General features: G+C 39.3%; 1 protein-coding gene across 1 annotated transcript in view; it reads left to right on the top strand.

Annotated features, from left to right (window-relative positions):
• astn2 (astrotactin 2) overlaps positions 1 to 23,971 on the top strand; it is a 512,045-nt gene that overhangs the window by 457,508 nt on the left and 30,566 nt on the right. Inside the window, exon 19 of the mRNA XM_079815958.1 lies at positions 17,259 to 17,400. Coding sequence (XP_079672084.1) covers positions 17,259 to 17,400 — 142 coding nt within the window. The remainder of the gene's footprint in view (positions 1 to 17,258; positions 17,401 to 23,971) is intronic.

Raw genomic sequence — 23,971 nt, 5'->3', positions numbered from 1 at the left:
ACAATTAGCATAGTTTAGATTGGCAGTATGGTTCTGTTCTGGGCAAGAACTCCCTGCTCATCCATGCAGCCAAGCATGGATAAGAGCAGAGAGAGCAGTGATAAACCACCCTTAGGGTAAACCGAACAGAAGCAACGATGTATTTCAGATAGCATTAATGTCATATTAAAATGTACAACCCAATTCAGGAATGTAGTCTGATTCAGGGGGAATCCGAATGCCAAATCCTGACTGAGGAGTGGAGGAGCTGGGGATGGAGGAGGGTAATTAGCTCCGGAGAACGCGATAGCAGCTGATGATACTGAAGGAGCTTATATATGCATGCTGTGATAGGCATCGTATTCCTATAGGTAGACGTGATCAGCTGATGCAAGCTTGACTAACGTGCCCTGCCAGAACTAACGCCATACGCTGGATACTATGTTGCCTGGAGGCAGCACCGTACCATAGAGGGTTAAGACTTTTTCAGGCGATAATGTAGTTGTGTAAAGCTCAAATCTGGGGTTTATTTATAAAGAGAGTACCTATTTGAATTTTTGATCTGGCGTTTTTGGAGTTGTGAGATCCAGGCGATCACCGGCGCTCAGCGCTCATTAACCCCGGCGAGAGCAGCCTTTCCTCGGTCAGTCCTTCTGCCGTCTGCCGCTGGCTCTGATGGCCTGTAGTGGTTAAACACGAGATATAATTCGTCTTGTGTGGATGTAACGGTCGATCTTTGGTCTCATGGATCTATAATTTGTTCCCTGGCAAATCGTTTTGACTGAGGGCAAAGAGAAGTTTCATTACTTTATATTTTTTAGGCTATTTAACTTTACTTTACCGTTGTAGCCGACTAGCGCTGACTTTGAATCTTTGAATACTATTATTGATCATACGTAAACTTAGATTTAACAAAAAGAGACTGGGTTGTGTTTTATGTCATATTTAATTTTATTACAGTGATAATCATATATGCACACTTGTCTGAACCACATATTAACCGGATTGAGGGCGCATTCGTCCTTAAAGGGTTAGTTCACCCAAAAATGAAAATTCTGTCATTAATTACTCACCCTCATGTCGTTCGACACCCGTCAGACCTCCATTCATCTTCGGAACAGAAATTAAGATATTTTAGTTGAAATCTGATGCCTCTGAAAGGCCTCCATAGGCACAATGGCACGGTTCACTCTCAAGACCCTTAAAGGTCCCGTTTTTCGTGTTTTTTTGAAGCTTTGATTGTGTTTACAGTGTGCAATATAACATGTGTTCATGTTTCGCGTGTAAAAAAACACAGTATTTTTCACACAATTTACTTATCTGTATACTGCTGTTTTCACTGTCCTCAAAACGGCTTGAAAGATTTCCCTGTTCTATGAAGTCCCTCCTTCAGAAACACGTAACGAGTTCTGATTGTGCCAGCGGTTCCCGTGTTGTGATTGGACAGCAGTTTAGCGCACGCAGAGCGCACGTTACCGGAAAGGTCACGCCTCTCACCATAACGGGGATGCATGCGCTCAATGATCTCTAAGTACAGCGTCCCTGGGGAAGCCAAACAAAGGTGACTTGACTCCGGGATGAAAATAACAGCGTCTCGACGACATGGCGACAAACAAAATATACAAACGCAACCGAACGCAACACTTCCTCTTCTCCACGCGGGAGCAACAAAACCACGCCCCCTTTTTCGCGCGTTCTTGTGGGCAGAGGTTAGTCGACAAACTGCTCTACTGACGTAATTAAAGCAGGATGTACAGAGTTGTAGTCCTAACCGGCCGTTCACTGTAGGCTTTGAAAGGGAACTTCTGTTAAATAAAATATCTCGCTTGGCATTGAACTTTGAGCTTTATAATTTTACAGGTATTATATATGCTCTAACAGCAACATTACACACTAACTAAAGTTTGAAAAATGGGATCACGAAGAACATGACCTTTAAAAGGCACTAAAGACGTCGTTACAAAGTCCATCTCACTACAGTGGTTCTACAATAACTTTATGAATCGGCGACAATAGTTTTTGTGCGCAAAAAAACCCTAAATAACGACTTATATAGTGATGACGATTTCAAAACACGGCCTCATGAAGCTTTGAAGCGTTATGAATCACTGAGCCGAATGATGATTCGGATCGCGTGTCAAACTGCTGAAATTTGGCGATTCAAACTGCTGAATCGACTCAGTGATTCATAACGCTTCGAAGCTTCATGATGCCGTGTTTTGAAATCGCCATTACTATGTAAGTCGTTATTTAGGGTTTTTTTGCGCACAAAAACTATTGTCGCCGATTCATAAAGTTATTTTAGAACCACTGTAGTGAGATGGACTTTGTAACGACGTCTTTAGTACATTTTAAGGGTCTTGAGAGTGTAAAGTGCCATTGAGCTAATGGAGGCCTTTCAGAGCCATCAGATTTCAACTAAAATATCTTCATTTGTGTTCCGAAGATGAACGGAGGTCTGACGGGTGTCCAACGACATGAGGGGAAGTAATTAATGACAGAATTGTCATTTTTGGGTGAAATAACCCTTTAAGCTTTATTTGTTTAAATTAGCTCAAATGACTGTCAGATGTAAGTAATTACAAGTGACAAACTATACATCATTTAAAAGATCTAAGAGTCAAGCTTCCATTTTCTTAGTAGTTTTTTCTTCCAAGTCTTATAGTGACAGTAATTTGTTAATATGTGTCAGGAGTTATGAATATGAAAACCGCGTCGGTACCGTTTGATTGTAATATGAGCCTCAGCTGATCTCATTCATAAAAAAACTCCTCTATTCTCCTCACGAAGACTCACGACAAATCAACATCCCTCAGGCTTTTAGTTCAAAAGTGTACAGATGAGGAGACATATTGATAGATTCTCATATGTCTGTGTCAAATTTCTAAACAGAGGAGTATTTTTTGTTCAATACTTCCTCAAAATGCGCAGATGTAGCCTAATCATGAGCGACGGAGTCTCTTATGTGTTGTTTTCAGTTCATCCTGGCAGCCGGAGGGCGCTCTGTGCACATGTAGTCCATATGGTACAGACAGACGAAGAAGAACCATGTGCCATAATAGAAGTCCATAATAAAAACTTCCTGAGATCGCTAAAGATGCAAATAGAGACATTTGAAGACTAATAAACACACAATCGCGACGACGTATGGTTTGTCTGTGTTCTTTATACCATGTTGGGTGTATTCATTATAGATTATATTTATAATGCAATGCTATTCGACATAGCTTTTATCAATATGCAGAATATTGTAAAATGATATATTTTCTGTCTGATTTTTTGATCCGAAGCCAAATGAGACCACAGAAGGTTATTTAAAACATCCCACTTGTGATATAAAGTAATTTTGGAGAAAAAACATGGTTTTAATCTTTATTGTATTTTGATTGTGTGCTAAGCTAACATGCTAGCTAGCCAATGCACCTGCCACCTGGGCAAATACGTTATTGTTATTAATAATTTTGAATAGACTGAAATGAAAAATCAACTGAAATGTTTCTATTGTCAACAACGGCATTTGAGGCACTTGAGAAGGTGAAGTGAGAAGTTTGATCATAAATGAGGTTTGAATAGAACAGTTTGAATAGAGAGTCGTCATTGATTACAATGAAGACAAAAGAATAATTTAATAAGAGCCATAACCTGGCCAGAGAGGTGTGAATGTGTTCTGGGAGACTGAAACTGAATGGGCAGTTTGCACCTCAAAACAATAGAGACAATAAACTGAATGGTAGCTCAGAAGAGATGGCAATAAACATCAGTTCACTTTTTAGAGAAATCTCAAAATAAAATCATATGACATGATCTTGAAAAACATTTCATAAAATTCAGAGTTTTAGACTTATCATCTTCAGATTTGAAATATAACATGGTCAGACATGTGGCTTCAGCTGTAGTGCACTTCTAGATTGCTAAAATTCCAACTTCAATTTTATTTTCATAAAGATATTTCATACAAATATATTTCTAATAACTTTTACAAAACTGTGAAGCTTATTATAGCTATTTTTGATTATGAAAATAATTATAACTTTGAAGTTACAGTAAACTGCCAAGCGTCTGCTTTCAAATGACGCCATACTTATGATTTTAGTGCAAAGGAATCATTAACTGTAACGGTTTTAGTCTGATTATGCCATTTCTTAGGATTTTTTCAAAAGCGGGGGTGCAGGCTAACAGGTTAATATGTTTAATATTGTTTTAAATGTATGAGAAAAGAGGCAGGGTTGTTTTTTATCACATATTTCATTTTTATTGTAGACTAAAATATACAGAGATAACCGGCCCCTTCTCCACTTTACTCGCTTGTCATTGGTCAGCTGTCAAAAAGGCGCTTGACGTAGGGCGTTTTTATCAGAAAAGTTGAACTTTTTTCAACTTGAAAAGATGCGCTGAGCTGCAGAAAAAGACGTTTGCGTCGGCGTTTAAGAAAGCGCTCATGACGTTTTTGAAAGCACGGTTTACTCCATAGGATTATAATGTTAAACAGACGCTGGCCGCTTCAAAAAAGACGTCAAGTGTGAACGCAGCCTTAGGGCTTACTTTTTGTACATTTTCCTATGCATTACCTTGTAAAATAGTTGCATTTTCTCACGAGATCGGGTTTGCACGGCAGAATAATTAGGTATTATGGTGGCACAGATAGGAGGAAGATGCATGAGTCCAGATGCTTTAAATGACTTGAATATCTCTGGATTGGATACATGTGAAAAATGCTTAGTTCCAGCCTCTCTCCTTCAGCTCAGCGTGATTTGCTTCCTCCCTGCTTCCTCGAGCAAGAGGTCACCTAACATCTGCGACAAGGTTTTAATCGCTGCGTTAACTCAACATCACGCAATATGTTTCTCCAGTAATAGATTGTCTCCGCTAATCTCGACCGGCTGTTCAAGGTTCCTGTTTATATCGACAGACCCCGTCTGATAGGTACCAGGCACTTCACAGAATCCTGGGAAGATCGCAGGTACTCCGGCGCAAACTCGGATGCCTCGGAGAGACCTCACATGCTGCGAGGCAGCGCTTCTTCCCACCTCCATCTTTTTTAAATCCGAACTGACTGAGGTTGGCACTGCCATTGCTCGTTTTACAGTGTGAAGTACACAAAGCGTGTTGCAATCATTGTTTTGTTAGGATACACCCAGAAGAACTGTCAAACTGTAATTCCTCAACTGAAAGAGTCTTATGTAAATCACATTTCTACTCTCAAATAAAAATAAGTAATCCTGAAAACGCAATGCTCTCAGAAAGTTGACCCTTGCTTCATAATATCATGTGTTGAGCATCAATGACCGCTTGTCACACACACAGTTGGGCGGATCCACTGTGGTTGAGCACGAATGCAAAACAACCGAAGAATTTATTTACCGGAGACTTTTTAGTTAAGACCAGAGTGCTGACAAACTATGACGAAAGACTATAAACTGTCATTGATTCTCATGAGGCACATGGTTAGATTGGACATCAAGACTGTAAACCATTGAACTGAATAATTTGTGTAAATACAGTTAGTATTTTAACACGTTACGCACTTATAAAGTACACTTTTTAGTAGTCGCAGCCTGAGATGGTGTGCGAATAGACTGTCAATCACTGCATTGTGTGTTCAGACATGCACGCTGTAATATGATTGGTTGGATTTACGCAACGTCAGAATTATTAGTTATGTCTGTAATAATCTGTGGATATTACTTTTGGACAAACATACATTTTACAAAGTCTACACATACAGTCAACTCCAGAATTATTGGCACCCTTGGTAAATATGAGCAAAGGCGGCTGTGAAAATAAATCTGCATTGTTTATTCTTTTGATCTTTCATTTTAAAAATGCACAAAATGCTAACCACTTTCATTAAAAAAATCATAAAACAGTTGAAAGTGGGAGGAAACTCACATTATGATTTATTCTCATATTTAATAATCCTGGAGTTGACTATCATCAGTGATTTCCATAAAGCCAGTTGTGAACTGATGTCAAGTCTAGCCATTTTACCAAATAGCCTAATATTGAAAACACGACTCAAAATTGTGAGATATAGGCCTAAACTCAGAATCGCAAGAAATACATTCTGAGAGAATAATTCTGAAATGTTAGACGTTAACTCAAAATTTCAATATATAAACTTGGAAGTGCAAGTCAGAATTGTGTTATAAATGTACCATTCTGAGAAAATAAACAAATAAATAAATTGAAAGATGCTGACTGAATTTTGAGTAAGAAAATGGAAAAACTGTAGTTTGACAAGTTTGAGGCTGCAGATTGCTATGGCAGAACTGTCATTTTCTGCCACCAGTATAGGCTCCGCCCATAAAAAAATGTCATTGCTGTTTGTAGATATGAGGCTTCAGCGACAATATTTTCAGTGCTGAGTCCTTATACATCTCTTATGTCTGTTGTAGTCACTTCACTGATGTCTTCTTGCGGCCTGAATCGACAACGGTTGTGCGTCAGACCTGATTTGCTCGATGCAACAGCTACGATTCCTTCACTAGTTTATCTACAACTGTTTTTTTTTGTTCTTCTTGTGATTTTCAGTGCTAACACACTCCAAGCAGCTGTGGCTGACACAGCACTGATTCATACAGACACTTCAGATATAGCATGTGTAGCAGTTCTCGCAGGCTGGTGATAAAGCTGTGCTCTAATGAATGAAAGCAGACGGCTAGCATGGACATGGTGTTCCTGCCTGCTGAACCCCTGGCAAGGAGAGCGTGTTAACCAATAGGGGTTAGCTGAGGTAATGTCTGTCCTGCCAGGCTGTACTCAAGCACAGCTGGGGTATCGGTTTGGCTATGAATGCAGAGAGAGAGATGCACATGCTCGATGCTCATAATGTATGTGGACCTGTAAAAGATCCCATCAGAAGGTCAAACGTGTCTTTGCTGGCTTGCAGGGCCAGAAACATTGCATAAACTTCAATACTGTACCACAAAATCCAGCCTTATGTGGAGAGTGTCGGCCAAGAGTTTCAAACAATGTGTAAATATACTGTAATGCAAAATATGTAGTGTGTTAAAGGACACAGCCAGTGGTCAATCCTGATCAACAGCTGTTCTAGTTTAGATTTCTCTTAGACAAATTACTTGTTGATAATTGCAGCTTCTTTCTCTTCGAACTGCACAAATGTACCTATGCAAATATTTCACCACCGATTCCAGCTGAAATGAACACTAGAGGCAGTAAAACACCAACACTTTTCACAAAAATGATGATTGCATGGGCATACTATTGATTAATAAAGACTTATTTTCATGCACAATACTATGCTATGAGCTCAAAACACTTTTATCATAGTGCATGATTTGTAAACTAATGTTTGCATCACATAACCAGCTCCATGTGTGTCTTTTCTGATGAAGTAAACTTGCTCTGAAGCTCATCTGCTACAGTATTACACTCATGATGTAAAGCGCTCGAGTCCCGTGAATCCAAGCAACAACCCAGAGCACCCTAGCAACACCTTAGCAACCACATAGCAACACTCTAGGCATCATGGATGGGTTATACATTTTGGATGGGTCATCATCATTAACTTATTGACAGAATTTTCTGGCTTTCTGTGTTTTCTCTTCTGAAAGAGTACAGAATCTCCTGATCAAAACACAGGCTAAGAAGAAGCAGAAACAAGCGATAAAGCATTGCTTATGCATGTTGTAGGCTTTGAAAAAAAAATTTATAAATCAAAGAAAAAACCTGGTACGCTCTACAAATCTAGATTGGCCAGATTTACTAACAGCTTGCTCCAACGCTCGAATCCCGTGAATCCAAGCAACAACCCAGAGCACCCTAGCAACACCTTAGCAACCACATAGCAACACTCTAGGCATCATGGATGGGTTATAGGTTTTGGATGGGTCATCATCATTAACTTATTGACAGAACTTTCTGGCTTTCTGTGTTTTCACTGTAATATGGTAGGGGCGCTATTACATCTTCTGAAAGAGTACAGAATCTCCTGATCAAAACACAGCAGAAGAAGAAGCAGAAACAAGCGATAAAAGCATTGCTTATGCATGTTGTAGGCTTTGAAAAAAAAAAGTTTTGTTTAAAATGTGGTATTTTATTAAACTTTACACACATTCAAGTGCTGATAAAAAAAATGCATGATGCATGATTTTTTTATGCATATTCTTTCTTTTAATACATTGCAACTTTTAAAAAAAGTGCTGACGGGGAAAGAGTTAACTAGAACCATAAAACAAAAATGCATCACTTGTAATAAATAATTATAAAAAATAAAAATAAAACTATTTTATATTAGCTAGTTGTTACCATTTCTAATTTTGTTTAGTTAAAGTAGTATATTAACTAAACCTAAAAATAAAAACTTAATAAACTATATAGATAAAAAAAAAAATTACAAATTTATCTCAAATTAAAATAAAAACAGAAAACAAGTCTAAATATTATAAATTAAAGAAAAAACCTGGTACGCTCTACAAATCTAGATTGGCCAGATTTACTAACAGCTTGCTCCAACGCTCGAATCCCGTGAATCCAAGCAACAACCCAGAGCACCCTAGCAACACCTTAGCAACCACATAGCAACACTCTAGGCATCATGGATGGGTTATAGGTTTTGGATGGGTCATCATCATTAACTTATTGACAGAACTTTCTGGCTTTCTGTGTTTTCACTGTAATATGGTAGGGGCGCTATTACACATCTTCTGAAAGAGTACAGAATCTCCTGATCAAAACACAGAAGAAGAAGAAGCAGAAACAAGCGATAAAAGCATTGCTTATGCATGTTGTAGGCTTTGAAAAAAAAAGTTTTGTTTAAAATATGGTATTTTATTAAACTTTATACAAATTCAAGTGCTGATAAAAAATGCATGATTTTTAAAAATATATATATTCTTTCTTTTAATACATTGCAACTTTAAAAAAAAAGCGCTGGTGGGGAAAGAGTTAACTAGAACCATAAAACAAAAATGCATTACTTTAATAAATAATAAATAATATGTAATAAATAAATAAATAAATAAATATAAATAAAATATTAGCTAGTATATGTCAACATTTCTAATTTTGTTTAGTTAAAGTAGTATATTAACTAAACCTAAAAAGAAAAACTTAATAAACTATATGGATAAAAAACAACAACAAAATTACAAATTTATCTCAAATTAAAATAAAAAATGAAAAAAGATCTACATATTATAAATCAAAGAAAAAAACTGGTAAGCTCTACAAATCTAGATTGGCCAGATTTACTAACAGCTTGCTCCAACATCAACCCTCTTTTGGCAAAAAAATAATAATACTGTCAGGGTAAAGACAGTGAAAAATCAGCGCTGAAAAGGCATAGACAGGGTTGTTAATTTATGCGGCTGATATTATTGCATATGCATTTGTAGGAGTTTCCCTTTCAGACGCAGTATTTAGGAGAGGAGAGTATTTAAATGTAATTTACTAAAGATTGTATTCGTCAATTTACTGGTGTCTGTGCCATTATTTACCACCCAAAAAAAGCATGTCTTAAACCAGACGCTAACTGATAGATTGTGTTGGTCATTATGGAAATGACCCGACTGCTTTCATTTGCGTGTGGTCAGTAGATCACACTCCCATCTGCGCTTATATGGAATTGCGCTCTCGCGCTAATTTGCCCTGTTCAGTAAATCTGGCCCCTAGTAATGCAGTTTGATTCCATAAAATAATTTTGAAGCAACTGTCAAAAAGTGCGTGAGCAAGGCTTTAATATGCATGCAACCAGGGAAATAAAATGTGTGCATTTTACAAATGAAAACACAATTCATATGACACTACGACAGTACATTCAGTAGAATCTTGGCAGGAATTATTCAATAAATCTGGCGGCGCTACACCGGACGTGTACTCGTATTTGGTTAGAAAAAAAAACAACAACAACACAAACCCCGTGCTCTTTGTTCGAGAGCAGCCAGCTCTGTCTTCAGGCTCTTAAATTGTGTAAACACGAGCTGTTATGATTTTACCGTATGTGTGGCCCTGGCCCGAATTATATGGAGACTGGGGAAGAATTTATGGAACATATCTGCAGTTATGTTCCGTTTGTTTGAACCCGTGCACCCAGAAGAGGCCACCTGTTTCGCGTTAAACGTTAATTGTAGCGAAAGCGTTGTGTAGCGATGCCATGCAGACCAGCGGGAGCGTCTGTCTCCTCAGCACGGGCTGGAAATAAAATCAAAATATGAACAAAAACTATAATAGATCACCGTTAAACATGAATGCAACTGTGAGAAACCAAGCCAGTCGGGAGTTCTGGGGACCATGCAAGACCTGCTCAGTTAGTTTCCTCGCACTATTAGCAGTGACAAGAGGTCAAGAAGTGCTTAAGATTGACTATCTATATTACACCCGCCTGGCCCTCGGTCCATTTCCCTCACATTGACACAAATATGCATGGAATGCACGAGCGGAGCCAGATTTCGCGGACCCCCTGACAGCTCCGAGCCGAGAGAATGTGCAAAAGAGAAGGGAAATAGGTACGGCAGAAGGCAGCTGGAAAGAAAACTGGGTTTGATGTTTGATGTTTCCGCATGAGGTTTGGCTGGAAACGCTATCTTTGTATGTTTTGATAATCAGAATGAATCAATAGGCCGGTCCGTGACTGGGAAGCAGGAAAGCGGCCACCCGTGGGCTGTTTCAGGGGTTTGCTAGTAATTATCACATACTCCAGCAATCCTAAAGGGGAAAAACAGCAAAAAGAAGTCAACAAGCCTCAGAAAGGAAATCTATGCGCACGTCCAAAATGATCACCCACATCTGCTTTGGTACTCAAGACCTGTAGCACTGAAACGCCCGTGCTATATCTGACACGGCTTGTATTTATACAGTGGAACGATTACCGTTCAGACTGAGAATCTGCCATCTGAACCGCGGAACCTCGATGTAAAGCTCAGGTCTTACGGCGCACGTGTCCGGCATGCAAACCTCTCTGCCGCTACTCTTCCGTTCACTGCACACAGCTCACTCGGATCCCATGGGCCCGTGTGTGTGTGTGGACATCAAAGTTGCATGGGTTGCATGGATGCAAGATGGACAGGTATCAGGGGGTTTGACACAAGCCTTCCTCCATATGGTGCCATCCGCAAAGGCCTCGCATTTCAAAACACTTACGTTACTTGACTTCCTTGTGACTTCATGCATGGAAATGTCCCACTACTGAAGTATTACTTGGCTCTGTGTAAAATGGCCAAAACTGCATGGTCTTAAAGGAACACGCCACTATTTTTGAAAATAGGCTCATTTTCCAACTCCCCTAGTTCATTTTTACCGTTTTCAAATCCATTCAGCCGATCTCTGGGTCTGGCGGTAGCACTTTTAGCATAGCTTAGCATAGATCTTTGAATCTGATTAGACTGTTAGCATCTCGCTCAAAATTGACCAAAGAGTTTTGATATTTTTCCTATTTAAAACTCATTAGCCTGGATGCCAGCCGAACTTAGCCCCGCCCACAACATTTGAGCTCGGGCAGTTCGGTCTGGACTTGATCCGTAGAGGAGTAATTATGCCGAACAGAAACTGTTCGGACCAATGAAATTGTCAGGGCGGGCTTTAGACGATGATGGACAGATGATAAACAGTAACGTAATCATCCATGTCAACAAAGGCGCTTGGGTTGAATTTTTTCTAATCCTAAACGCAGAACTTGTTCGTATATGCGTTCACCTTTACTATTTCTCTCAGAAATGATGATTGTGTTGGTAAGTACTCTGTGTATCCTTAAATTCTTTTTTTACAACACGGGCAAAGATCGTTTACACTCATCTTTTTCTTCTAACGTTACTTATTCCAGTTGCCAAGTTTTTTTACAACAAAACCCGCCCAATTGCTACTCAAAACTAGCCAAAAACAAGCCCAATAGTTTTCGGGGGGGGGAATTCGCAATAGTTTTCCTGGGCAGAAATTCACATTCCTGGGTCTGTATATCACATAATTGGGGTCAATTTAACCCACGGACATGAAAAAACCTGCGGACTTGGCAACACAGTGCTTTTGAGTTCTGTTGACAACTAACGTTAAGCGTCGCTCCGTTGCTCTGATTGGTTTTAGGTCTATCCAATTGAGGTCTTTCCTGGTTCGGTTGAAACACGCCCCATAATCACAGCCCAACGGAGCAGCATCAGACTCATATTCTGACAAGAATTGAGTATGACGACGTCAGGCTATGCACTCATGGTACGACAGCAAAGTTTCTTGATTATTACGCAGGAATTAGAGTATAGTTCCTAGCTTAAGTTCTAATCAGATTCAATGATCTATGCTAAGCTATGCTAAAAGTGCTACTGCCAGACCCGGAGGTCGGCTGAATGGATTCGAACTCATCTGTTTCACTCTAGGGGAGCACTTGACGTTTCATAAAAAAGTAACATTTTGAGCAAAAAGCTTAGAAAATTGTGTGTTTGTCAAAGACTCCATCCAGATGGGATTCAGAGTGATGATCAAACACAGATGGAGTAGACGGAGTCCATCAACACCCCAAAGCACATTGTCCTAGAGCTCATTTCATTCAGTAACATTAGGCAGTTTTGATTTATATGCTGATGGTCACGTTATTTTACATGTGCATATGATTACATATGATATCGCTTGTTTCTGCTTCTTCTTCGCCTGTGTTTTGATCAGGAGATTCTGTACTCTTTCAGAAGATGTGTAATAGTGCCCTACTGTATATAACTGTGAAAACATGGTAACATATTGTACACCTTTTTGCAGTTTTAGTTTAGGTCTTGATGTCCTTAAGAATATATAAATATTTGCGGTATAAGTACCAAAAAACATCGCAATATATTTTTACAGCTCTTTTCTCGGGAGCTCTGACAAGAATAGGTCGATTTTGGCCTGTCTAATTAATATTCATGAGCCTCCCTTCTGATTGACTGGCCAATCTGTCTGGACGACAACATCCAAAATGGTCAAAAATGATAAAAAATGATAAAAAATAAACAGTGTGACACTCACTTTTTCTGGAGGATGACGAAGACTTGGTACAGATCCATCCCTGAGAAGTAACTCTTTTGCAAGGCCTGCCTTGTATTGCCCCTCGTTCATAAAGCAGGAGTGAAATGATTTGCGCAGACAAAAACGCGTTTAGGTGTATTTTGAGGCACTTTACCTTCAAAAATAAAACTAATCCACTGCGTCCTCAGTGGCTCAGATGCTGGGAGAAAATGAAGACTATTGTGCTCACTCATACATCCAAAAACAAAACACCGGGATTGCTGACGAGACATTGTTTAACTATATAGCTACTGGAGTGCAGAGAAAATGGCGGACAGAACTCGCTGAGGGCGGAAACTATGGTAATGCAAGGCTGTCAGACAGCGGCTGTGGGCGGGGCATGAGGAATGTGACATCACATTCCTCAGGGAATCAAAACGGCTTGTCTAATGAGACTGCTTAGGTTTAATGGGGATAAAAATATAAAGAGTGGGTGGATTTTTATCATTGTAGGGTGGATGTCTTCACACACTGTCAACACACATTTATATCCAAACACCTTGTAAAAGTGGATTTTGCATAATAGGTGACCTTTAAAAAAGACGCAAAAGTATCAGAAAATGATCCCATGCGACACGTCATATTCCACACGTGTTGGGGGTTTGTGGTAGGGTTTTTTGCGGAGGGAACATGAGTTTTTCTCAGCTTTTTGTTCAAAATGTGTTTTTTTATGAAGGATTACTTGTAAACCAAAAAAATGCATTACTTGTAATAAAAATTAACTGACGCAAAAGATGCAAAAGTATCAGAAAATGATCCCATGTGAGGTGTCGTATATTCCACGTGTGTTGGGGGTATACAGTAAGGTTTGGTGAAAAACAAACCAAAATTGAATGTAGTATTTAGGGAAAATCCTGACCTGCATGTTAATGAGACTCTATTTGTTCACACAAGTTGTAAGAAATCAAGATTTCATGTCACACGACATGAAATACAATCCATGTAATTTCTTCTCTGAGGTGAATCTGTCGCATCCGTCCGAAGTATCGCATTCACATCTTGTCATTCTGATTGTCATCTGACAACCGGAGTTCCGGTCTGGAGATATCGAACTCTTTTGGGATTTCAAGGCGTTGTATTCCATGTCTCAAGTACATGTTATTAATTCATATTACTCAGTACTTAAATGTATAGTTACACTGTAACAAAGACATCTTTTTTAAGTAAGTTTCACTCACATATGTAATTAAGTAAACTCTACTTAACTAAGTTAAGTAAAATGAACAAAGAAAATAAGTCATTTTAACTTGGCCAGTAAAAGGTTGAGTAATTTCTACTTAGTTGAAGTTTCCTTTGCAATACATTTTACTCAAAAAATATAACATTGAATTAAACCACACTTTTAAAGTGTATGCTTTACTTAGAAATATCTAAAGTAAGTAACACAATAGATATTGTGTAGATACTATATCTACATTACAGAAGTAATGCAGCACCTGAACACAGAGACTCAATACTTGGTACACAATACACAGTGATGGTAACATTTACTGGTTCGTTTTTGAGTATGAATGTGTCATTTTGAGTACAAAATTAATTCCAAATGTCAAAAAATGGCAAGTTACTAAACCTAACAACAAAAGCAATGATAAAGCAGTGTAAATACAGCTGGAAAACAGCGATGACAACAAAATGTCATTGTGTTGTGAAGCACCGCCTCAACAGAAGAAGAACAACGCCTGATTCTGTAGCCCCACCCCCCCGACTCGTGCCTGAGATGACATAGGCCTACATAGAGCTAACCCGGATCAAACTTTTAAGCAATAAACATACCACATAAGATTCATTCGGATTCCAATATTATGAATGCATGGATGAACTTTATTTTTAATGAATATCCAGCTCATGTGGGGAAGACATTGCGCATCTGTTCCTTCATTTCACCACGGATTCGTTTGTAAACAAGAGACTAGATCAGGCCTGCCGACGGGATATCTTATATAGTGTATATATCTTATAATAACATTCCTTTCTTGATGTGCGTTGTTCACTCTCTTGACTTGAAGAAGCCTGTGGGTGTTAGTGATGTACGGTTCGCGGTTATATCCACCGATCGGGCGGGCCAAGTAATAAAAAAATAACATTCCAATCGCGGGTGGATGAGAGATTAATCATTGTGTTTGTTTGATAAAGACGTTTTGCGAGCCCTGTGAGCGATTCATTCCAGTTGCCGTTTCTCCACACGCTTTCAAAACAACTCCCCACGTGTACTGATGGGGGAGTCGAAACTCATTATAGCTTGCAAATCTTATCCAATCCTAGCCGTGGGCGTTTACTTCCAAGTCTTCAATGCCACGCCCATAAAAACTATGCGTTTCTTGAGAGAGCCTCCAAACCAGGGCAAAAAATAGCCTATTACTTATTCATTATGATGTTTTGAATGTAAGAACCACGCAAACGTCATAAGTTGACCTCAGACAACAGTATAAAAAATGTAAAAAGCCAGTTCTTTAATTATATAACGTTGATATTTACGCTTGAATTTCTACAAGCTTGAATTGAGCATTTGTATAGTACTTTTTTAAAATTCTTGCCTGAAATAACTTATTCATGTAGAGATTAAATTTGTTTTTTCTACTTCACCACAAAAATAATTTGTATCAGTAGCCAACATTAGGTCGGATATGAATTTATTCAATGATCGCAATAATCTTTTCTTCCAGAGAACGTTTTGAAATGTGTTTCTGTGCTCTAGATTATTTCTCACTGAATAATTTCTTTCCATGTGCAACTTAGCTTTGTTTTTAAGGGATGTAGTCTACTTTTGCAACATGTTTTAAGTTTTACTCTACTGTTTCTTTTTTCTCTCTCTCTCTCTCTTAAGTCCCCTTATAATGTAAGATAAGTAGTTGCAGCCCTACAGCAGTCTGTATTTTCCTGTCATTACGACCTCCCTCGACCTTTTGGCAATTGCCACACTGGAATATTTCCTATGCTTTGTTTTGATGGTCAACTTGAAGCGAAGCGTAGGAGAAACATTGTATCATGTTGAACATGAGCAGCGTGGGCCTCCGGGACGAGAGGAAACTATGCATGCATTTAAGGGCATTCCATCACTGGGATTATTCAACGCGGACCTTTGCGGTCATGTGTGGAGTTGCCATGCCATTGTTTTCCATTTCATGAATGTCAAGTTTGCAAATTATACAGAACCTCTCTAGACGTGGGGGCCACAAAGTGAAAGCAATGGGTTTTGAGATCTTAGAAAAAAGACGTCTTGGCTTGGGCACTCTTGAGGTGTTGGAATGCGAGCGGGAAGCTTCCCTTATATACAATGTGCTTTCTGGGAAAATGGTTAAATCATTCGTTCGTTCAGTCCCCCTTTTCTAGACCTTCCCTCTGTTGCCCACTTTTTACTGCTCCTTTGGGACGCACAACCCAGACACGTTCTGCCGTTTTGATATGTATTTTGGAACGTGTTAAAAACTGATGTGAGCCTGCGACGCATGTTCGTCTAGCTCCAGAGTTGCTAAAATTGGAGGTGTCAAATGTTGTTTTTACTGCTCGCTCTTTTCTTGTCTGCTTTGCCTCTTAGGTCGTGCTGGGAACTGGGTTTAGAAACTGCCTGTGTGTGTTATTTCCCTAAAAGCTGACTTGAATATTTTCTTGTTTGTTAAACTGGTATTTGCAGGATACAACAGTTTAAATGGTGAACATGTCCCGCATGCACACGTGATTTGATTTCCTGCAGGATTATAGGGACAGTTCATCCAAAAAATAACATTGTCATCATTTGTCGTACCTTTAAAAGGGACAACTGTGTGCCTTATCAACCCTTAAAAGGTGCGTATTAGTACCCTAGAGTTGTAATATATACCCCTTAAGGTACTGCTATGAACATTTTAGGGGTGAAAAACGCACAATCTCAAAGCAATTTGGGTAACACTTTATGTAACACCTTAACATGTAGTAATAACAGTAAATGATGCATAATTGCATGCAACAAACCCTCAACCTAACCCTACCATAACCCTATATTAAGTACATGTAGTTAATTAATTTAACTCAGTACTTAAATATATAATTACACTGTAACTCTGACACCGTAAAATAAAGTGTAACCACAATTTGTAACTATTTTAAATGTTGCCAAATTGGTGGCTAATTGGCAAGTATTTGTACAATATGCTTATTCCAGAACGGCAATCAAACGAGAAACCATGCATTTAGCTATTTAAGTTGTGGTAACAGTTCCCCTGAATCGCTTTTTAGAGTGAGTGCTGAGTTTTCATGTTTGGATGAACTAGCCTTATATTAACGTGAACGTCCGTCTCTCGTGTGTCTGTGTTTTTCAGGAGAGGTTGTAAGCCTCATGGACGATCTTTTCTCGGGTCTGGGCTCCTCGTGTGTGGTAGCAGGACGGAGAAGCGGAGAACATCCTCACAGTATGATCTACTCTCTCGTCTTCAAGTGCCTGGAGCCAGACAGCCTTTATAAGTAAGAGCCACAGCAAGCAACAAAGCCCTCTATTCATCAGCATTGCAATGAAAACTTCTAATACTGTGCTATGGTATATTGTGAACATACACTATATTTGTAACGGGTACTGGCAGGACGTAGACACAGAAGATGAAGATTCAAACAGGTATCTTTAATAATATATTAACCCTCTGGTGCTCTTCGTTTAGGGGTTGCATTGGTTGTCTTCACGGTCATAAGTGACCGGACACACGAGCACTGAAAACGACTCAAAACGATGTAGTATACATGCCAGGCCAGTGTGTGGCGCTGTAATTCTGCCACAGAGATACACTAAAACAGAGAAGAAGAGTTGTGGCTAGAAGGCGTACAGCAACGGTAGGAAATGAGGCAAAATCTCACAATAAAATAACAATAAATAAATGTGCTACTTACCAGATTGTGTTTTATTAACACCTACCCCAAACCTAAACCTATCCTTACAATAATGCAAATACAGTAATTAAATGACGCAATATTGATGTGCGCATGCCCAGTGCCCAAAGCTGTATCCCTTTCTAGTCTTTCCCATGCGGGATGGAGAGTGAACTATTATAACCCTGATACTTTATTGAATATGTGTCAAATACTGGTCTTTCCTCCTGACTATGAATTAAATGGGAATTAAATTAAATAGGCTACAGTTTATTGTGTAACCAAAAAACGAATATAAAATGCATGACTTTTAATTATAAACAAGCTCGAAATACACATTGACTCTTATTTTGAAATGTCTACGCCTTACTATTGCAGTTGCAGCTGCTCATTCAAGTTCAGATGAGGGAGATAAAATATGCATTGTTACAACCGTTTAAAACATATTACTATATAAACATTGTAAAGTAAACATTGTCATTATTCATCAGCATTAGTTCATGAACAATTGCCTGGCATAAATGTGCGCTATTCATTGATTGTGAGCTGGATTGGGGATGTGTGAGCCGTGTTTTCCAGCGGTTAGATCAGTTCAAATCAAATGTGCGCATCTGTTACACAGGACATCAGTTCTGACTGGATCTCTTCCCTAATCGTCCCTCCCTAACATTTTCGTCTCGTTTTTTTTTGTTGACGAATATGACAGTTGATTCTCGTCATAGTTTTGGTCATCCAACACTAGTTTTTATTTAATTATCGTCTCGTTTTCGTCAGTGAAAAAAGGTTGTTAACGAAAATTATGACGAAAATTATTCGTCAACGAATTTAACACTGGTGTGATGACATCACCATTTCACAAGATATACGGATTGGCTGTACACACGAAAACGAAAGGGTACCAACTCCACTCAAAAAATATTGGTTTCATGCTCCCAAAACGCCAGATCCTTGTGGACGAAATGCTGATACGGTACAAAATTGTTACGTATACAGCTAAACACGTCTTCCTGTGGAGAGGGCCTTATGTGGCGTTCACAACGGACGCGATTCACACAAATAATTTGCGCTAATCGCGCGAAGGTGGACGCTTGAACATTTTGAGTTAACTCGCTTCAATCGCGCGTGACATTCACTTCACAACAGACGCGAATTCGCCTCATGGGCGGGGCTTCGCCAGCGGCTTGTCTCGTTGAGAAATGGCTGACATGGGCTGTTTACATGTCTTTTTTTTGTTAAATTCTACTGTTAATGCGTGACAAAACATAGTTTTAAGTCTTTTTCAGTCGATAATGTAGTTGTTTAAAGCTCAAATCTGTGGTTTATTTATAAAGAGAGCACCTATTTGAACATTTTATCTGGTGTTTTCGGAGTTGTGAGCTCCAGTGGATCAGCGGCGTTCAGCGCTCATTAACCCCGGCGAGGGCAACCTTTCCTCGGCCAGTCATTCTGCCGTCTGCCGCTATAATTCGTCTTGTGTTTATGTAACGGCGGATCTTTGGTCTCATGGATCTATAATTTGTTCCCTGGCAAATCGTTTAGGCTGAGGGCAAAGAGAAGTTTCATTACTTTATATTTTAGGCTATAACTGTACGTTGCAGTTGTAACGTTAGCCTACTAGCACTGACTTTGAATGTTTGACTGAATTGTTTGCTTTATTTCTTGTATAGCTTGTTGCATTTAACAAAAAGAGACTGGGTTGTGTTTCATGTCATTTAATGTAATCACAGTAATAATCATATTGTCTGAACCAGATATTAATATACAGATTTTCTCCTCATTGTTGTCACTACTAGAGCAAGCTCCTGATTGGTTAACGCGGCGCGAAATATCCGCCAAAGTTCAGATTTTTCAACTTGCGCGAATCGCGCGTTCAAAACGCTCAATTCGCGTCCTTCGCGCCTCCTCATTCGCACGAATCGCGCCATTCGCGTCACCTCATTTGCGCGAATCGCGCCGCAGAATGCCATTTTGCGTCTCTGCATTGACTTAACATGTAAATCACTCGCGCGAATCGCGTGTGAACGCAGCTTTAGGATGATTAATAGAACACAGCTGATCCAAACAAACTCATGATGACCGTGACCACGCTAACAAAGGAGTGCTAAATCAAACATAGGAACACATGAGAATGAATGAAAACAAACTAAAAGTCCATGATAACAAATGCAGAGTTCAGACTGCACGATTTTCAAACTGGTCAGATCACTGCATGGCTATCTGGGGTAGTATTCAGTCACTGCAGTGTACACACTGACCGATGGAGGTTTCACACTGCATGACTTCCCAATAGGAAGAATCACAGACAACTTTGTCCCGTCCGCAAACTACGTTTCACAACCAAACACACGATAGATGTGACAAGTAAACAACGCGGGGTCACGCGTGTGTCAGACCGGAGTTCGCAAGCGAAACTGGAATCATTATTAAAAATAATAAAACTGGAGAAATGTTGCGATACAAATTGTTTGTGCGCTGATTTGCAGCGAAAAGGGGAAAAAAAGATTATGTCAGAGGAAATGGTCGGGGAGACACAGGGAGCAATGATTCTGTTCTGCAAACAGAATTAGAGGTAGGGCTGGACGATTAACCGAAAACTAATCGAAACCGAAATTTAGAACCTCTAACCGATGTAATTTTACCATGTCGGTTGTTTTCACGTGACTCCACCTGTCAGTCACATCTAAGGATTTTGGAACTGGACATATCTAAAACTCACTACGAACGCATCGCAAACACCGTTGGTGTTCCTCCCAAAATGTCATACCATATTGTCCCTAATTACCAGTTGTCACAGTCACCAGCTGGTGTGCCCAGGACAGCCACCAGAGGGCACTCCTCCCCAGACCTCGGCTATAGAGGGTAGGCACGTGACGTCACGGTAGGGCTGGACGATTAACCGGAAACTAATCGAAACCGAAATTTAGAACCTCTAACCGACGTAATTTTCCCATGACGGTTATTTCGATTTTCACGTGACTCCGCCCCATCAGTCACATCAAGTGCTTTTTTCAAACACACAGAAAGATGCAGGATGATGCGCAGAATTACTATGGTCATTGCATGTTTTACACAGTTTATACACGTAAGTTAATCGCCGGTCTTTATTTGCGCCAAGCCCCGAAGCCAGATCACTTTCACCTGCGTCCTCATGAAGTTTGTCAATTAAATGAGTTAAAAGGTTTGCCAGTTTGAACATTGAAGCAATTTTAGACCATCAGATGTGTATTATGTTGAACTAATGCCTGATATATTGTGACAAATGAACCCTCACAGACAGTAGCTCGCACATCACGTGAAGATCACGCTCAGAGGAGCGCAGAAACTCATTGTCAACACTGCCCTGTGATTGATCACTAAAGTAGCTTAGAAACTCAACCGTTATAGCATAGATTTTAATACCTTTTAAGTAAGTACAAACCAAAGCTTCATAATAAATAGAGACGGTATGAGTAATTCACACACACAATCTCTCTCTCATTAATGCACTCACATAAATGTATTGTAGGCCTACTGTGTTTATTTATCTGATGTACAACAAGCAGAAATCTGCCCCATAGACAATAACTGCTGGAAGTCAACCGTTTCCTTCAAGTATTTTAAAATCAAAAATAAATTCACTTTTTCATTAGAAAAAAAGATCCCACCTTTAATAGTAGAAAATATTTACAGTACAAACTTTATCAGTGAACTATGAGGGCAAAAAAAGGAAAGCAAAAAAAAGAGAGCATTAATCGTAATCGAGGTACAATGTTCAATTAATCGAGATTTTTATTGTTGGTCAAATCGTTACAGCCCTAGTTAGAGGGGAATAAATAATTTTGCAATGTGCTTCTGTGGCGGCTGCTCGAGCAAATGTTTGTGCTTTGTTTCTGTTTTATATCATTGTAAATATATCTATTAAAATACTGATATTCTGGTCTATAACTCCTCCCCGAACCTCCCGCTGCCCTGTGGCTGTCGGTCATCGCCGATGTTATTTTCAGTCAGAACACATTTCACACAGCAGGATTTTGAATCGCCGAGAGGTCCAGATATTTAGCATGCCAAATATCTTACGGGCGTCTGCGACTCGGATCGCGTCTTTGATCATTCACACGGCATGATTGTTTCGCAAAACCTGTCAGCAAGTCAAAAACGGGGCTAAAATCGGGCAGTTTGAACTTGACATAAGACAAACTTGACTGTCTTGACTAAACTGTGTTTTTAAGGACAACATGCAGCAAAGTAACACCCTTAGCCATGACAATATTTGAGGGTTACACTTTAAAAATGCGGAAAGATCGGTGTATCCAAAATGAGTAGAGGGCAAACGTGGAGCAACGAGGAGGGAAAGTGCCTCATCAATATATGCAGATCTTCGTTTCTGCACACAATGGAGGAAATCCTGCTGATGTTCTGAATGTGTTGAACATGTTATGAGCTCTTGGTGAGTTCTCAGCTGGTGAAAATAAAACAATATGTACACGCATAAAATGATGGCGTTTAATCCAGCACACAGCATTGATTTGAATGTTCGGTGAGCAGCTTCGTCGCGAAATATACGTCATAAAAGCCGACCAATCAGGTTGTGACCGTATCCCTACGCCTTTGGTTCGGTAACTTTAGGTTCGCTGTTAAAAATGCCAGTGTGAACGCTAAGCGGACCAGGACTATATGTTTTGTTTTTGTTTTTTGGTCCGGACCAAACGAACCGAACTACAAGTGTGAACGCACCCTAAGTAAACATGTAGTTACTTATAGTCAATACAATGTCTGTTGAGGAGCATCAAAATAATGTGTTAGCAGATATTAAGCAGACAGTCTACTAATACTCTAATGACTGCTAGTTGATTTGTAGTTGCAGTTACTTATAGTTAGTAGAATGTCTATAGTCTAAAAGGATTTCTAGCCCAGGTTAAAATGCAGAGACAACTACAAGCAATATATTTTGTCTGCCTGAAATCCATGCGATTGTAGTGACCGTGATGCATTATTGCAAGATGAAAGATTGCATAATTACTATGGCTGCTTTGTAATTAATTAGCATCATTTTAAAATTGATACAAATCCTGACAGCTGGCTCATAGAGATGATGAAATAGGGCTGATGTGATCATATTTCCTGGTTGTAGTATGCATTTTTAACCACCTGGAGTTCCTTTATCAGAGTATTTACAGTAAATGCAAACAGCCCGCCTTGTTGGCAGAGGCTATTTACACTAACTCCGCCCACTGACGTCTGATTGGGCCAGACACAATTATGAAAGACATTGGATTAACAATAGTAGAAATGGTGCATGTCAGAAAGTTTTGACGCAAATCGACCGGTGTTCAAATCCGCTGAACTCCCTTTTCCCATCACATATCAGATCAGAAAGGCATTTATTTTCAATACAAATGAAGAAAACAATCGAAAAGTGGAAAGTGTAAGTGTTTAGGGTTAGGGGTAGATGTAGCGAGGGCTTTATTGTCCCAATAAGGCGGCATCCATTTAATAATTTTAATAAATATAATAATTGACACTGTTATTATTGCATACCGTTTCATGTACAACAACACTGAGTTACACATAGTAACTGCCTATTTATAAGTATAACATCTAACTACTATTTACACTTCTTGCAAAGAAAATACTGCTATTTTTACATGGTGTAAATAGAAACTGAACCTTGAGCAAACAGCAGCTGCCTTCATTTATATAGCACAAAACAATAATCAACTCTAATCCACTCATAATACTTTCTGATGGACAGAACTGGCTTTTGTTTATTAAAATTATTTTATAAAGAAATGTGATATTGAGGACAACCGATTACGGATTAAAACAATATTCCAAAGAAAACCTGTTTGGTTTTAAAGAGCGTGATTAGTGGAAGAAATAATAATAATAATATAAGGGATAATATTGAGATGAGGACATGGCAATGCACTGCAGATGTAGTCGAATGCATGTGAGGGATCAGCACAAATGTGATATATTCACTCTGGATTCTTTGGAAGGACAAATCCTTCCAACACCGACTTAATGGAGCAAAGACCTCCGGCAAGTAAAGTGATGTGGTTTGGATTTGGTAATTTAAGTGTGCTAAGTGTGGTATTTCTGTAAGTTGTGTTTATAGTGCGCTTTTGGAGGGGACCCAGACAGGTAATAAAATGACTTTTTCTTTGTTGGTTGTTTAGGTCTCTCGTGACAAGAC

Source organism: Gobio gobio (assembly GCF_949357685.1).
Source record: "Gobio gobio genome assembly, chromosome: 4".
Taxonomy (NCBI): domain Eukaryota; kingdom Metazoa; phylum Chordata; class Actinopteri; order Cypriniformes; family Gobionidae; genus Gobio; species Gobio gobio.
This window is presented reverse-complemented; position numbering and strand designations above follow the sequence as displayed.